At 50.6% G+C, this 16,529-nt stretch overlaps 2 protein-coding genes across 2 annotated transcripts in view; one reads left to right on the forward strand and one right to left on the reverse strand.

The window, feature by feature from the left end:
- LOC121332440 (ankyrin repeat and KH domain-containing protein 1-like) overlaps window positions 1-14,927 on the forward strand; it is an 88,859-nt gene extending 73,932 nt beyond the window's left edge. The window contains exons 30-36 of the mRNA XM_041397894.1: window positions 156-305; window positions 610-2,225; window positions 8,335-8,565; window positions 9,526-9,701; window positions 10,612-10,776; window positions 14,354-14,527; window positions 14,699-14,927. Of these exons, the coding sequence (XP_041253828.1) occupies window positions 156-305; window positions 610-2,225; window positions 8,335-8,565; window positions 9,526-9,701; window positions 10,612-10,776; window positions 14,354-14,527; window positions 14,699-14,842 (2,656 nt within the window). The 3' untranslated portion in view covers window positions 14,843-14,927. The remainder of the gene's footprint in view (window positions 1-155; window positions 306-609; window positions 2,226-8,334; window positions 8,566-9,525; window positions 9,702-10,611; window positions 10,777-14,353; window positions 14,528-14,698) is intronic.
- A 619-nt stretch (window positions 14,928-15,546) lies between these two features.
- SRA1 (steroid receptor RNA activator 1) overlaps window positions 15,547-16,529 on the reverse strand; it is a 1,758-nt gene continuing 775 nt past the window's right edge. Inside the window, exons 3-5 of the mRNA XM_041397895.1 lie at window positions 16,369-16,523; window positions 16,074-16,182; window positions 15,547-15,963 (exon numbers count right to left, since the gene is read on the reverse strand). Coding sequence (XP_041253829.1) covers window positions 15,746-15,963; window positions 16,074-16,182; window positions 16,369-16,523 — 482 coding nt within the window. The 3' untranslated portion in view covers window positions 15,547-15,745. The remainder of the gene's footprint in view (window positions 15,964-16,073; window positions 16,183-16,368; window positions 16,524-16,529) is intronic.

Raw genomic sequence — 16,529 nt, forward strand, 5'->3', positions numbered from 1 at the left:
TGAGTGGGGGATTTTGAGAGAGGCTCCAAAGGATCAGCAGAAAACCACTTACTGCCTTTAAGAATATTACTTCAGCCACTGTCAGACAGCAGAGGGGTTTTGTCTGTCTTTGAAGTTTGAATGCATTTCACAGATTTCTGATCTTTGTGATGTAGGTCAAAGAAATTATCAGTCCCAGCTTCTGTCGTATCTAGAATAATGGGAAGAGGTGGGTGCAACATCACGGCAATTCAAGATGTCACTGGTGCCCACATTGATGTGGATAAGCAAAAAGATAAGAATGGAGAGAGAATGATCACTATAAGGTACAGTATCTCAAAATGAAAGTCTTGAGTTACTCCACAGTGTCATTTATGGAAACTTTTGTTTGCTTTCTAAGGCAGGATCTATTTAGCTTCTTTGTTCTGCAATAGCACATACATTCCTGCTGCCAGGATATGCTGACAATCGACTTCAAAGATAATCCTTAAGATACACAGAAGTTAAGAAATAACTTATTGGAGTAAATTTACTATAGAGTTACAGATCAGAATAAGCTTGAAGCTGTGGAACGTTGCGCAAAGTGGGGTTTCCTTTTGCAGAGGATAAATCTGTTTGTGTTTCATCTAGGGGTGGTACAGAGTCCACGCGATACGCAGTGCAACTCATCAATGCCCTTATTCAAGATCCTGCCAAGGAACTGGAAGACTTGATTCCTAAAACTCATATAAGAACACCTGCTTCGAGCAGCAAATCAATCCACGCAAACTTTTCATCTGGAGTCAGCACTGCGACTGCTTCCAACAAGAACTCCTTTCCTCTCGGAGCACCGCCCCTGGTCACGTCGCAGTCATCAACACTATCTACTTTCCAGCCTCCTAACAAATTAAACAAGAATGTCCCAGCGAACGTGCGCTCATCTTTTCCGGTGTCTCTTCCTCTCGCTTATTCTCACCCTCATTTTGCCTTGCTGGCTGCCCAAACTATGCAACAGATCCGGCACCCTCGCTTACCTATGGCCCAATTTGGAGGAACCTTTTCACCTTCACCGAACACTTGGGGACCATTCCCAGTGAGACCAGTTAACCCTGGCAGCACGAACAGCTCTCCAAAGCATAACAGCTCGAGTCGTGTAGGTAGTCAGAATGGAAACGTTCTGCAGACGGAGTCTCCTGGGTTAGCTACGTCCAGTTGTCCCGTTACCGCCTCGTCTGTAGCTGCTTCCACCCAGCCTCTGTGCGTGACCAGTAACCGGACTCCCTCCTCGGTCAGGAAGCAGCTCTTTGCCTGCGTCCCCAAGACGAGCGCTGCAGCAACAGCCATCTCAACTGTGACGAGCACCTGTAGCACTCTGCCCTCAGCTTCCTCTGCCCCCCCAAACAACGGGCAAGTGCCCGCAGCGTTTCTGCCATCTACTGCTCCGCAAGCGCAGCATTCTGCCCTGAAGGCGGACTCGTTCTCGGCCGTCTCCGCACCCAAGGAGAAGGTGTCCACCCCCGAGCAGCCGCCAACAAGCGCGTGCCCGCCGGCTTCAGTGGCCAGCAGTTGCAGTGTGTCAGCCAGCAGCAGCTCAGCGGGCACCGAAACGCGCCCGGCGAGCAGCCCCGCGCCGCTCAACAACGCGCAGGATGAAGTTCTGCCGACCAGCATGTCCGAGATCAGCCCTTCCATGTCGATGCCTTTTTCATCCAGCTCAGAAACTGCTCCTTTAAGCTTAGCGTCGCCCAGGTCAGTTGTTGCAGATAATCAGGACAACAGTAACTTACCTCAAGTAGCTGTACCAGCACCTCGAGTTACTCACAGGATGCAGTCCAGAGGTTCTTTCTATTCAGTGGTACCAAATGCAAACCTCCATCAAGATCCTCAGTCTATTTTTGTTACGAATCAAGTTCCTTTAACACCTTCTCAAGGTCCACCTGCTGCAGTGCAGCTTTCATCAGCCATGAACGTTATGAACGGTTCTCAGATGCACATTAACCCAGCAAACAAATCATTGCCTCCTGCCTTTGGGCCAGCAACGCTCTTCAATCACTTTAGTAGTCTTTTTGATAGCAACCAGGTGCCAGCTAACCAAGCATGGGGAGACTGTCCACTCTCTACCCGAGCAGCAGCTGACCCATCTTTCACTGTTCAGTCTACCTTTCTGAATAACTCTGTGCTAGGACACGTGGAAAACGTTCATCCCGACAACTCCAAGGCTCCTGGTTTCAGGCCTCCTTCCCAGCGGGTTTCAACTAGTCCTGTAGGTAAGTCATTAAGATCATGTTCTGGACAAAATCATTTCTTCAGCCGTTGCACTTTGATCATCATACTAATGGAGAAATAGTCTACAAATGATAGCTGGAGAATGCCCATGCAATGAGGATGGCTTGTTTTTTCCAGGTGCTCTTTAAAATACTGATTTTTTTTTTTCTTCAGCTCTTCTAGGCTATTAGGAGTTGGGAAGATTGCAGATGTTGCATTACTTGTCCTCTGTGTGAGACAGGAATGCTCCCACCTGCTTGTAGTGTAGCATCAATAATAGGTTTTGGTTTGGAATGGAGCACAGTGTGGGGTGACACCAAACCTGAGGATTCCTGGAGGTTCCAGTTACAGCAGTGACTGCATGCAGGTGCTCCATATTGTATGTGAGATTCCAGCTTGACTCAGTGAGGGGGAACTCTCTGTGCCTTTTGGTTCTTGATATGGCTCTGGGATTTTAATAAGCTTACTTTGTGGAGCTTATAGGTGTGCTACTGTGTGGGGTGTGTTATTCAGAGGTTCAGTACAGAAGTACTAGAAATGGGTTATGACGTTGAGCTCCCTGCCCTTGCTGTGCTGTGCCTGCAGGATTTTTATCTTCTCGGTGTTCGAACTATGTTGCAGACAACAACTGCACCCATTAGGTTGGAAAGGACCCTCAAGAAATCTCTTCTGTGCCACCCTTTTGTTCCTGCCATGGGCGCTGTGGGGTGCCCTGGAGCTGAATATCTGGAGCGTCTTGCTCTGGAGTCATCCTTGCCCACAAAATGTGTGTTGGGTATTTGGGCTAAAGCTACAGGACTTGAATGCTGGGCTGGGACAAGCCAATCTGAAAGTTTGACTTTCAGATTAAAGGAGAAGGGAGCATTTGGAAGACGTGTGTGATGGTAAGGAAAGAAGATCTTCAGCATTCCCTTTTCTCTCGGTTGCTTGACAGATGTGCAGGACTTCTGCAAACCAGAACACTTCTCTCTTACTGGCTTTAACCACAAAACTGGGGTGGGTGCTATGACTGTAGTTTTCTTAATTGTTAAATTGGGGCTGTATTGCTCTGCAAAGCAAGGGCACACCTAGAACTCTGTGCCACATCCAGCCTCAGTGCAGTAATCAGAATTAGATGTATCAGATGAAGTAAGTGGACCTTGTTCATCAGAGACTGTTAATAAAGAGCTGCCAGACCAGCAGGCTCCAGAACCACTTGACAGTGGCTCAGGTTTTCCTCTGCAGTGCTCTGAACTAGGGTTGGCTGTTGCTGAAATAATTCCTGGGGAAGGAAACTTATGGCAAATGGGATCTGCTGATTTCCCTGACACTGGCATCCTGCATGTGCAGACATGGGTGACTGGGATTTCCCACAGCAACGAAGTATTTTGCATTTCCATTGTTTTAAGATCATCTGTTTGTAATGGGGGAAAATTTCTTGTATTTCTGTTTTATATATCCTTTTATACTTCATATATCCTTAAGTGACTGTAAGTATTTAAAAAACAGAGTAAATCTGTTTCTGCCATTAGAAAGGTTAGGTAGATTGCTAAGGAAAACTCACACAGTTCACTTTGGGGGAGATATGTGTGAAGTTCTCAAGTGAAGCTCAAAAATATTTGGATAAAACACACTTTTCCTGAGTTAGGGTTTGATTAGGATATTGCAAAGTGAAGAAAACCTGCCAATAGGTAGTGTGCTGCTAAAATTGTGTTGGGCAGGAGGTCACTGATTAGTCAGGTCCTTAGTGGATTCATTTAATGTCATTTTACTTCGTGCTGCTTTTGATCACCTTTGTCTCAGAGTCTAGATGTCCCAGGAGTAGGGGGGTTGAGGGAGCTTGAGGATGTTTGGAAGGTTGTGATGGACAGGAAAGGAGTGAGTACAGTAGGCTGAGGACTTCCCTGCTGCCTTCCCTCAGAGCTAAGTGTGCTCTGCCCACCCCTCTCATTCTCCAGCTTGTCCCAGGGGAATGGATCTTGCCCTCAGCTCAGCCCCCGGGGTTGGCAGAGCTGGGGGCTTCCATGGCTGTTTGCACAGGGCTTGGTGACAGGGTTCATGAGATTTTGAGAAGCGGGGACAGGGGCTGGTTACTGCTCATGTTCTGACAAGCAGCAGCACAGTGGACAGGGAGCAGCCAGGCCTGGCCTGGCAATTTGTGTGGTCATAGGGGTTGGGAACAGCCTTGGAGCAGGTGGACACCCATCCTCTGATGTCAGCTGGGGGAGGGACACCCGAGGGAGCAGAGGTTTGCATTTTGTGCCTCTCTTGCACAGTTGGCCCATGGCAAATTTTTCCACAAATCAACATTTCTAAGGGATCACCTCTAAACTGATTTGGTGAAGATTTAGTATAGTTTGGGTGTGTACTAAACCAGCTTTTTCTTAACAAGTTCCCACCTCAGGGTGGATTTTGGTTGGCTGCTTTTCTTGTTCATGGGTGAGCTCTCTTATTCACCAGTTCCTTTGAGGCACAGATATCTCTGCAGATCTCACTGGCTGTGGATCCATTCTGGAAATGGCCTATTTGTCTCACATTTTTAGGTCTCTCCTGGCAGTTTGCAGTTGAGGGCAGGCATAGCCCAGCCATGAGAGGAGGCTGTGGAGAAGACCAAAACTAATCTGCTTGTTACTTCTGTCCTCTGCATTTTAAGGAATTTGTAGACCTTGCTTCTTAAAAGGGATCACAAACTTGAAATATGCTAGCTTAGGAAGCAGCTCATGAGTATGGAACTGCAGGAAATGGCTGGACTCTGTTTCACACAGAGTAACCAGGTGTTGTGGCCCTTTCTTTAAACATGCAGGTAATGTTGCAGTAACCAACATTTGCCTGGGGTCTTTGATAAACTGAATTTTGAGCAGAATTTGTGTGTGATCAATACACTCCTCTCAAAAGCTCAGTTATGCATTCAGAGCACAATGAGGATTTGAGTTCATAGCCCAGGTAAGTACAGAATATGGTATTGCAGAAAATTTTAGTATTACCTGATTTTTTTGGTAAGTACACAAATAGGAAGCTCATTATTGCAGTCAGGATTTGGTAAGTTACTGTTCAGAAGAGCCATTTTTAACATCAAGCAAATCATCCACTTTTATGAAAGACAAGATGAAGTTAAAAAGTGTTCTTTGTGACCTGACTGCTGCATTTGTGCATCTCTGGCTGTCACGCTCCCTTCAGCCCATGGAGCATATCCAGCGGTGCTGAAATGGTCTGGACTGTCCAGTCATTGCACTTTGCAAGCTGTGTTCCCAAAAGCTGTGTACCCCTCAGCCTGCTGAGCCATCAAAAGACAGCAGGGAATCCCTCTCCTGCAGGAGAGCTGTTTTTGTCACAATCCCTGCCTTGCTCTATGTCTGGGAACCCAGCAGCACCCAGGGTGCCAGCAGCTCTGTTATCCTTTTGCCTGGGACAGATCTTGTGTTGTTTGCCAGCCAGCTGGCAGTTTGGTGTTTGGTGGAATCAGTCTCCAGGGGGGCTTTTGGCTGCCAGGTTTGTGACAGGGGTGGCCAGAGTGTCCAGTCAGTGGCTCTACAGCAGATGCCCAGGGAGGGCCCTGGGCTGCAGGCACTGCTGTGGGCTCAGGCCTGAGCTCCGTGCTGAGCCAGGCTGCAGACAACTCAGCTCAACCACACTGCAGCCACAGGCACTGGATCCTCCTCAGAGCCGTGGAGTTTGTGCTGTGACAAACCCAAAGACTGTCCTCCCATGCTGGGGGTCCCTCAGCTAGGCAGTCCATGTTCCAGTAGCAGGGGGATGTGTTTCTCCTTGGCTATAAGGGAGACTTCTCTATTTAACCTTTGGGCTAGTGAGAAAAATACATCCTTTAACTCCAGCAAATCTTATCTGTCCATGTGAGCAGGTTGGATCTGGCACTTCTGGAAGGATTAAATCAGGTTGACTTGGTTGATAATACTGAGGGAAAAGACCTGGCTTTCAGGAACTATCCAGGCACTGAAAGGTGCCCCTCTAGTTTCTAACCTAAGGTACTGCCTGGCAGCACTGCTGTTTGTGGTGGGGTATGTGTAGAGATAACCTTCAGCCTCACTCTGCAGCAACATAGGCTGGTCCTGGTTGTGGTCATTTTGAAATGTTTAAATGGTTTTGAAACTAATCTTGTTTAATAGGCCCTTGAAACTAAACCCTAAACTCAGGTGAACATATGGCCATGTCCATTTCTGCTTTCAGGTAATAACGTGTGATAAGAGCTTTTACAACATTTTGGAAAAGTACTTAAAAGCTTTGGCTTATTAAAAAACTGTAATTCACCCTTGCTAGTAATTTTTGTGGGACTTTGAACTCTTTCTCCATCTCTCTCCTCCTCTAACACATCCCTGGAGGAAGCAGCCCCCTCCCCTGTGGTGCTGTGCCACGCCAGCCCTGTCTCTGTGGCCACAGTGTGCTCTGACTGATCTCTACATGAAGGTGCCTATGGGATGGCAAAGCCCATCCTGCAGAGAACTGCTTCCCTGGTGGTGGATTCCCCTGGGACTTCCACAGAGCCCTGCATCCCTATTGGATTTGTGTGGCTTTTTGTAAGCAAAGATCTTGGCCACTCCCAGCTTTCCTGCTCTGCCCTCCCTGCTAAGATCATTTTCTATCAGTGACCAAAGGGATGGCTGTTTTTGTTAAAACTTGAGGCCAAACCAGAGAGCCTCCAGAAATGTCTCTGTGGTTTTTAAGGGAGAATCGTGCACCTTACCATGTGCAGATGCCCCCAACGGTGATGAGATGCTTTAATTATATTTGGAGCACTAGCTTTCTCTGGTGCTTTGAAGCAGCTTCCCAAAGAGAGATATTTAATCAAATTTATGTTTATTTCAGGCTTACCCTCTCTAGATCCATCCAACAGCTCTACAACTTCTTCTTCAGGTCCTTTGACAGGCTTTTCAGCAAACATACAAGGAGCACGGGTTTACCTTCAAGGGCCAGCGCCTGTTGGGACTCCCAGCTTTAACAGACAGCATTTTTCACCACATCCTTGGACAAGCGCAACAAATTCATGTAGGAGCTTCATGGGTCTGTCTTAGTTAACTATAAATTCATAGCTATTGTCTTTAGTAGATTTCTAACTTAAGGGGAACTTACCCAGTAATGCACAAAATGCTTTCCAATTGCTTTTAGCAGCTGTGAGGATGGTGTGCAAATCCCAAGCTGTGCTATTTTGTGGATTTTTTCCCATGCCACTAGTTCTGATAGCATTACTAAAGGCGTATTTGGGCAGAAAAATGAGTCCCTGTAGGCTCTTGAGAGAGCATGAAGCTGTGGGGGAGTGGAGGTGATTACGCCATGCTAAAGATTCCCCTCTAAGTAGTACGAGTGCAGTATTAGGTGAAAATGTCATGTTTGCCATGGTTTGAAGTTATACTTGCCTTTTTTCTTTTTTTCTTTTTTTTTTTTTTCTTTTTTTGTTTTGTTTTGTTTTTAATTGGGATCTGTAATTATACTTAAAATGTACCAAATTCTCTAAGCATCATCCAGGGTAACAGTGGGTTTTCCTCCTAATGGAAAGAACATGGAAGTAGCTTTACAGAAAATATGGGTCTTTGATTCAGAATCTTAGCTGAAGAGGTTTTTCATGTCACTGCATATAACTTCATTGCCACTCTGAGTTTAAGAACCAAAAGTTTAAGTGAGTGCTCAAAGGAAGTTGGATTTCCCAAGGAGAGTCAGTGACGCTTCTGAAGTTGGCGGGACTTTATGCTCTTGGGTCACACCTGTGACTTTGGGAAGCTGTCTGATTTCTCTTCTGCTGGAAGTGGTGGATACCAAAACCAGGCTGTTTAGATATTGATGGTATTTTGGCTGATGTTTTCACCTCTTCCTGAAACTCTTCCATGTTTCTTATTTTTTGTTGTAATTAATTTAGCTACACTGCTATGTCATGAGAATATCACGATTCTGATGGCTGAAAGCATTTGTGTTTATAATGTGGATTTTAGAGTTCAAATAATTCTTAGACAGAATTTCTGTGAAAAACTTGAATACTTGCCAAAAAAAGCCTTTAAAACATTTTATCATTTGCTTTGAGATAATATTGGGGAAATAAGTGGGATGGCATTTACGCTTGCTACTTTGTGTGTAATTAAGCAAGAGAAATACTCTTTTCAGCAGGTGAATCTCCTATTCCATCAGTTTCCTCAGGATCATCTTCGCCCCTCTCAGCCGCTTCTGCCCCTGCTAACTTGGGCCAGCCAAAAACGGGTAACGCCAACCCAGATCGGAAGGTGCCCCCTCCCATCGGGACTGAGAGGCTCGCCAGGATCCGCCAGGGAGGCTCCGTCACGCCCACGCCCCTGGGAACCAACTTCACAGCGCCCGTGGGCCACAGCGGCATCTGGTCCTTCGGTGTGAACAGCGTGTCTGGTGAGTCTGCTGTGCACAGAAACTGCCAGGGCCTCTCAGGGGGACTGTGTTTGGAAGGAGGGTTGGAGAGGAGGAGTAAAGCTCCACGGTCTGTACTCCCATGTGGAACATCCTCAGGGGAGAGCTGGTGGCAGTGGTGGGAGAGCACAGGTCGATGGAAACGCTGTGGTTTGCCCTCCTGATGCTGGTGGTTCTCACCTGCCTGGATCAAGTCACCAGGCACATGTGAGCCTGAAATGGTGCAGAGACCTCGTACAGAGTCCTCTGAATGATCCAGAGCTTAGAGCAAATAATTTCTGTGTGTTAAGGGGGCGGTTTCCAGGCCTGGCTGTTGGCTCCCTGTCCAGGTTTCTCTCTTGTTTTCCACTCACATTTTACAGTGTCAGCTGAGGTGCCGCTGATGCACCCAGGGACACAGAGCTGTGGATGCTGGTTTTTGAACTGATTTCCTCATGACTCTTGAACAGTATGGGATAACTTCTGTTCCAGGCAGCCTTGGTTCCCAAAGAGTGACTTTGAAACAGCTGAAGTTTTACGTTCAGTTTCCTGGTAGTTGGATTTTGTGGAAAGGAGGAGGTGCAGCATTTGAGGTGTAGAGTGTTTCCATTGGTAACTTTCAATACAAACGTTTGAGTCCTGCATTTGTTATACGCTTCAGTGAAGCCCTCCACACTTTGGTTAACTGGTGTCTCAGCATTGCTGTGTGCTTTCAAGAAAAGCTTGTATGTGCTTACAGGTAGTGTTGGGAGCTCTGTTGGATTTTAGCCGTTTTGCAGTGGACGTGTGGAGCTCGCAGTTCGTGGTAGTCCCCATCTTCTCCACCCTTGTCTGGATACCTGAGATCCCTCTGTGGCTGTGTGTTTTCAGGGTGCCTTTGGGTGGCCTTAGATGTGTGCAGCTGCTGAATTCTACTTGAGTGTCTGCAGTGATTTTCATCAGCCATTTTTAATCTCTTTGCAGAAGGCTTGTCGGGTTGGTCTCAGCCTGTCATGGGAAGTCATCCAATGCATCAGCAGCTGTCAGACCCGGGCACGTTTTCTCAGCATCAGCCAATGGAGAGAGATGATTCTGGAATAGTGGCTCCCTCGAATATTTTCCACCAACCTATGCCAAATAGTTTTGTGGATTTTTCTAAAGTAAGTTACAGAGAGTTGGATTTATGAAATGGCTAGGGCCTGGCTTTATTGCATGTTCTGTTCTGCCTGTTCACCTTGTGTGTGTGTGCCTCTGCTGCCACTGCTTGTTACCCTAGTCCTGAACCTTCTTTCATCCCAGAACTGACCAGAAAAGGTTCCCAAGTCTGGAGGCAGGTCTAAACAAAGACGGAGTTTGTAGGTTGCAGATATTCTCTGGTCAGTAGCTGAAGGCCTTCATCACTCTTCAGTGTTCTGTCTTTCAGAAGCTCAGTCTCCTGGAAATGTTTCACAAAGCTTGCCCAGCTCTTGAGGGTGATTACAAGTTTGCTTAATGCTTTCAACATGAATCGTGGCCACAATACCATATCCCTTCCTTAGGGAAGTGGCAGGAGGAGAGGACTCCCAGCATGTTTCAGAAAGAGCCATAGCATGTGGTCTTGGCATCTGCATGGCAAAGCAGAGCCATTCACACATAGGAAAAGAATTCTCCTAATTGCAAAAAGCTGCTCTGTAACTTGCTCTTTCTGAATAGGCAGAATTATTTTATATGGCCATTAGGAATTAGAGAAGATCTTGAACCCAGTCTGGTCAGCTCAGTGCAGCCCTGTGTGCACTGTGGCTGTCCTGTGCTGCAGAGAGGAGGGAACACTGAGGTCACAGTGTTCAGCTGCTGGCCTGGCTTTGTAGGCTTATCTGAGAGCTCTGTGTGTGCTGCAGCCTCTGCTAGGTGTAAGTTCAGAAAAATGGCTAAGCTGGCTGGAATCTCCAACTCTGAAATCACTGTGTTCCACATTCTGCCCCAGTGATTCCTGCCAGTAGTGGAACATTACCTGTGGAGGTGGCCTGGCTCTGTCTGGTCCTACAGCCACCCTTCCTCATGTCCCTCACCAGTGCTCTCTTGTCCCTGCAGGGCCTGCCCATCTCCATGTACGGCGGCACTCTGATACCCTCACACCCTCAGCTGGCAGATGGCCCAGGAGGGCCCCTCTTTAACGGGCTCCATACTCCAGATCCTGCCTGGAATCCCATGATCAAAGTTGTCCAGAACTCAACAGAATGTACTGATGCTCAGCAGGTAGTGTGGCTGTCTTTTCCCACCTGTGCTTTCCTGGGGCTTCATATGGTGCTGTGAGACCCAGTTTTGGCTGGGTGACACATTTGGTTTTTTCAGTTCTTTGAAACTAGGATTGAGGTTGTTTGCATGACTTTTCCCTACAGTATGTGTGTGTGTGCATGTGTTCATAAAATTTCCATGGTGCTATTGATACTAAACCTTCCAGGTAAAACAAGCAGCATTTCAAGACTGCTCAGCCAGGTAATGGACTCTTACAAGTGAGAGGGCTTATTTCCATACTCAGCACCTTGCAGGTTGTTAGTCAGACCTTGGCCAGAGCTGGAGAGCTCCTGCCTTTGGACAGTCTGGTTGTATTTTGAGGGAAGCCTTATGCTCACCCTCAGTGGTAAAACACTGTTAAAGGAACCTTTATTTGTTTTTATAATAGATTTGTTTTTTTATTTCTTGCTGTAGATTTGGCCTGGCACCTGGGCACCTCACATTGGAAACATGCATCTCAAGTACGTCAACTGATTTAAGGGGGTCTGTCCTTTTTTAGCCTGGTTTGGGAATCTTTATGACCTTGAAGAACCCTGGGGATTTTTTTCATGTGCCTAACTAAGTGATTTTCTGTGGGCTGTAACAATGGAATCTCAATTGCCCATTGTATAAGAACAAATTGACTTACCTATACAAACTGATTCTGTTCTCCAGTTAGTTTAGCCACTTCAAACTTAAAAATCAGACAAAACTAGTGCTTTTTGGCTAAACACTGCTGAATGCTCCTTGTATGCAGCAGAGAACTAGCTGATGACATGATTTTGACCTTTTAGGGTGGTAAATACCTGTATAATTGTTTACAGACTTACAAGGAAAAGCTGAGTAAATTTCATGTCGTATAGTGGCTCTACTTTATGTAGCCTGTATTAATGTGAAATATTTACCTGAATACTCAATAAAAGGCAAACAGCATTTCTAGGTTGTGTGTGAGAATTTTGGAAAGGGCTGTATGTTATTGTCCCCAGTAGGTGCTGCTGTGCTCAGTGACACATCTCCCCAGGGTCACGTACTGAGCACGTGGGTGCAGTCAGGTTTGGGAGGGTTTGGAGCCACAGGGGTCTGCAGAGTCCTTGCCCCTGCCACTTGTGAGCCTTTTATTGGTGTGAACCTGCTTCTGTGTTACGGTCTTTTCCTTCTCAATTAGTTCTGCTGCTTCTGGCAGGTGTCACCTGAGAGATCAGGTTTTGCTCAGGGCTGCAAAGAAGGGCTGACAAGAATGCAGAGTTCTTCACCCGCCCAGAAGCAGATCTTAGAAAAGTGCTTCTCATTAGAGGAAAATTTAATAGGTTCAGTTATAAGCTTCTTGTAATGCTGTAAATCAGTGCTAAGAGCTCCTCGGCCCTTTCTGTGAGGAAGAAGAGGATTTTTGCATGCTGCTTAAGATGAATGTTAACTCCTGACCCAGTTCTCCACTTTCTGCACTTGGACTGTGCTTAGTTCTGCTTTTGCTCCAAAGCAATACAGTAACTACATGGAATCCATTCCTTAAGCAGGAAACTCCAGTGCACGTAGTGTCTAATCCAATGCATCAATCTCAGACCAGGTGGAGACTTCACCTTCTTCCACCTTATCCAGACAAATCCTTACATGCAGCAGCAGAGTTTCCCCAGTAAAAGCATAAAGAAGTACTGAAAACTCAAAGTGCACAAGCACTATCTACGTACCACAGACAAATCAACCTTGGAAGCACTACTGGATGGTATATTCAGATATTTTTCTTGGTATTTGAGGACAAAATTAAACCAAAAAAAAAAATTGAACTGCTGCTGTCCCAGTGATAGTGCCAACACCAAAGGAGATACACACAGAATGAACCACAGAAAGGTTTGTGTTGGGAGTGGCCTTAAAGGTCACCCAGTCCAACACCGTGCCGTGGGCAGGGGACCCGTGTCAGCAGCCATTGTATTGGAAGCAAGCAGTGTTGTGGTGCAGTAGGTGTGTGCTCTCTGGGGCAGGTGCAGGGGAGGGCTGGGCTGCCCACTTCTGTGGGTTCCTTGGCTGCAGCAAGCAAAGCCACCTCCTCCTGCCCCATCCTGGGGAGCCACTGTCTCCCCATCCTGAGGGCTGCAGCTCCAGGGAGGGTGGCACAGTCTGCTCCATGACACCAGAGGGCAAAACCCAGGATGGGGGATGGGGGATGGGGTTGTCCCTGGAACAGCCTTGGCCACCCCAGCCCTGCCTAACATAGGCAGCTCTTTGCTGCATGCGTCCCTGGCTGGGTTCTTCCCTGCACAGCTCCTTCCCTGAGGACATGGGCACTTGCTCTGGGCACCAGATCCAAGTGGCCCCAGCAGCCTCCACTAAAGTGGAAAAGGGAAACCCCCAAGCTTTGTAGGAAGATCCTGCTCAAAGTTCGGACCATCACTGCCCTGTGGTTACAGGGGGGTATAGGCAGAGGCAGGGCCTTGTGCTTCTGGGGAGAGAGCTGGTGGCAGTGCCAGGGGGCTGGTGAGTGCAGTGCTGGTCCCTCAGGGCAGGCTCTGCCTGGATCCAGAGAAAGCATGGGGGTAACTAATGCCTGAGTCTGTGCCCACTTGAGTTCACCAGCCCTGGGTGGCAGGGCTCCCACAGACCTGTCCTCCTTCCCCCTTCTGACCCCCTGGGTCAGCCATTGAGCAGGTCTTTTCTTTGCTGTCTGTCCTCGGGGAAGCATGTGTGTCATTCCTGAGCTGGCCATATTTGGGTTGAGCCACAGGTGCCTGCCCTGTGGGCACTGACTGTCTGTGCCTTCAGCTAAGCTTCTCTGGGGTGAGAGAGCTCAGCCTGGTGCAGGGCTGTGGAAGGTGTTTGCAGTGCCCAGCAGGAGCTCCAGGCTCACTGGCACCTCGGGCATCAGCTCTGGGCTCCCTAGAACCCTGGGCTGCACCCACTGCCAGAGCCGGGCGGGGAACTGGTGCTGGGCTGCAGGGAGGGATGGGCAGGGGATGGCCGGGCCGCAGACGTGGCACACAGGTTGGTGTGACCTCAGGCGCTGCTGGCAGGCAGTTGGAGCATGGGGAGGAGGCAGCATGTGCCCTGGGTGCACGCTGCACACCCAGCAGGCTGGAGGAGATGTCCCATCGAACCCAGCTATTGTCCTCCTGCAGGGAGCAGCAGGTGGCTGGCTGAGACAATGGGAACAGGTTTGCAGGGTCCCCACCGTGGGATACCCAGCCCTTGCTGCTCCACCCTGGAACAGGGTACCACACAAAGCTGTTGCTGCCTGGCCAGCAGGCTGGGGCCTCGCTATGTGCCTCAGGACTGGCCCTGCCCTCCAGGCAGCACAGGGGTGGCCTGTGTTGGCCACCATGGGGTAGCCCTTGGGAGGCTGGACCCCCTTGTGCTGCATCCTGAAGGGGAGGAATAATGTGGGGAATAGCTGCTGAGCAGGATGGGTGTCACAGGCTGCCTTCTGGGAAGCCAGACGTGGTGGCTGCAGAGCCAGATGTGTCCATGAGCCATGGCCGAGCACTGGGTCCCACCCCCTGCTCTGGGCTGAGGTGCTCAGGGACAGGGGTGACCAGGGCCGGCAGTGCCTGACCGCCCCCGCTTTTGGCAGGTACCCGCATCATCTGCGACCGCAAGTTCCTGCTGGAGTGCAAGAATTCACCCGCGGCCAGGACCCCTCCCTGCTGCCTGCCCCAGACCCCCGGTGTCACATCCCTGGCCCAGTCCAGCCTCGTCAAGCTGGAGGAGCTCAAGGGGCGGAATGAGAGCGAAGAGGCCATGCCAGGTGAGCAGCCCAGGGCCACGGCCCCTGCCCAGGGACCGCCTGCCTGGGGCATGGGACAGGGCGAGATCCCAACCTGGCCCCAGGTGCAGCTCCTGCTTCCTTTGCCTGCTTGTGTCTGCCAAGCCCAGCCCCATCCTAACCCTGCTCCTGTATCCATCCATGCCCTTGCAGATCAAGACCAGTTTGAGATGGACATCTGAGTTTCCATCTCCCCGTCTCCAGGCCATGGCTGGGCCTGTTCCTGGGCCTCGTGGAGGTGCTGGCACCGTGACCAGCTGGCTGCAGCCCTCTCTGATGCTGGGGATGGACGTGTGACACCTCAGGCTCTAGCACAAGTGGCTGGTGCAATTGCCTAGGAGCTCATGCTTGATCAATAAACACCGTGAAACCCCTGTGCTAACATGGTGTGTGTCTTTGTCAGGGCTCAGCAGGGTCCTCGCCCCCAGGGAGGGGAGGTGAGCAGCACCAGGAGGGTGCAGAGGGTGCCTTGCAGGTGGGGGTGGTGAGGGCCTGGGGGTCTGTTCTCAGCTGTGGTGGAGGCAGCTGGTGAGGCCATCCCGTGAACTTGGGGAGAACAGCACAGTTAACACCTGACTAGGCATGTGTCTGTCCCTGGACCTCCCTGCAGTCCCCCAGCTCTCGGGTTCTAGACTCAGCTCGGAGCTGTGCTCCAGGACAGCAGGAGCCCAAATGGGAGCCAGGGCTGTGGCTGCAGCACAAACCCTGGTCATGCCAGGGGCTGTTGGCACATTGGCCTCCACAGCCAGCCTAGATCCCTCCTGCAGCAGGGCTGGGCTCTGGGGCTGCTGCAGGCCCCCCACTGCCAGATGAGGGGCCAGGCTTTGCCAGCCAGTGCAGCAGGGACACACAGTACTGCCTGCTCCAGCCAGATGCTGAATTCTTCCTTTGACATGGCCAAGCCTGATGAAGCAGCCATGGCCTCACCCAGCAATCCCATCTCCTGCTGACCCTGGGAGCCCCAGGACCTGTCAGTGCCAGAACCCTCAGGGAGACTGTGGGAGGGGGCAGGTTGGTGCTGTTTATTAAACATAATGAATCGCCACTAAAATGTCGCAATGATTAAAATCCCCTTTTCCTGGATGAGGATTGGGAGGCAGCGGGGGTGCCCAGACTCCCTCCAGCAGCAGGGGCCCTGTTCCTGCCGGGGGCCCTGGGTAGGAGCTGCCCCGCTCACAGTCCACAGCCCCGTCCCTGGTGTCAGGGCTCCTCCTGCTCCAGCTCGGACGTGGATTCAGTCACAGGCTCAGTCGCGGGCTCGGTGTCAGCGCTGCCGTCCGTCTCTGCGGTGGGCAGGTCCCGCGTCTCAGCGATGAGGCGCTTGACGCCCACCATCCACTGGCTCACCTCGTTCACGTGGTCCACCATGAGCGAGCGGTGGATCTCATCAGCCGCATCCCAGTGCTGCTGCTGAAGCTCTGCCAGGACAGGGGTACAGCCCCGTCAGGGGAGCAGGATCCGCCGTCCCGCAGGTGCCTCTGCCCCAGGGCCTGCTGCTGGTGCGGCTGCAGCCCGCTTCACCCCATACCTTGTACCAGGAGGCTCATCCTCTTCCTCACTGGTGCCGACAGCTTCCCCTGAGCCCACGCGTCCTCCAGCACTGTCAGCCGCCGCCCGATGTCATTGCACACTTGTTTCTGGAAGCAGAGGTGAGCTGGGAGTGAGGGGGACGTGCCCCCCCCCCAGCTCTGGGGAGCCCCGGGGCAGGAGCGGCTCTCTTCCCCCCTCAGGTCTCCTGGAGACCGGCAGCCCCAGCCTGGCTGCCCCGGCTGCCGTCCGTCCGGCACCGCGGGTCGAGGCGGCGGGAGGGGCCGCAGCCTCACCTGCACCGTGGCCCGGCAGGCGTCCAGGGCTGCCCGCAGCGGGACAAGGACGGTGTCGGCGGACACGCTGCACTCCTCCTGCTCCGGGCACGCCGCGCTCGGCCGGCCCTCGGCCCGCGGGGCAGCGCCGGCAGAGCCCTGCGGGGGCGGCCCCAGCGCCC

Source organism: Onychostruthus taczanowskii, unplaced genomic scaffold (genome assembly GCF_017590055.1).
Source record: "Onychostruthus taczanowskii isolate IOZ18803 unplaced genomic scaffold, ASM1759005v1 scaffold14, whole genome shotgun sequence".
Classification (NCBI taxonomy): domain Eukaryota; kingdom Metazoa; phylum Chordata; class Aves; order Passeriformes; family Passeridae; genus Onychostruthus; species Onychostruthus taczanowskii.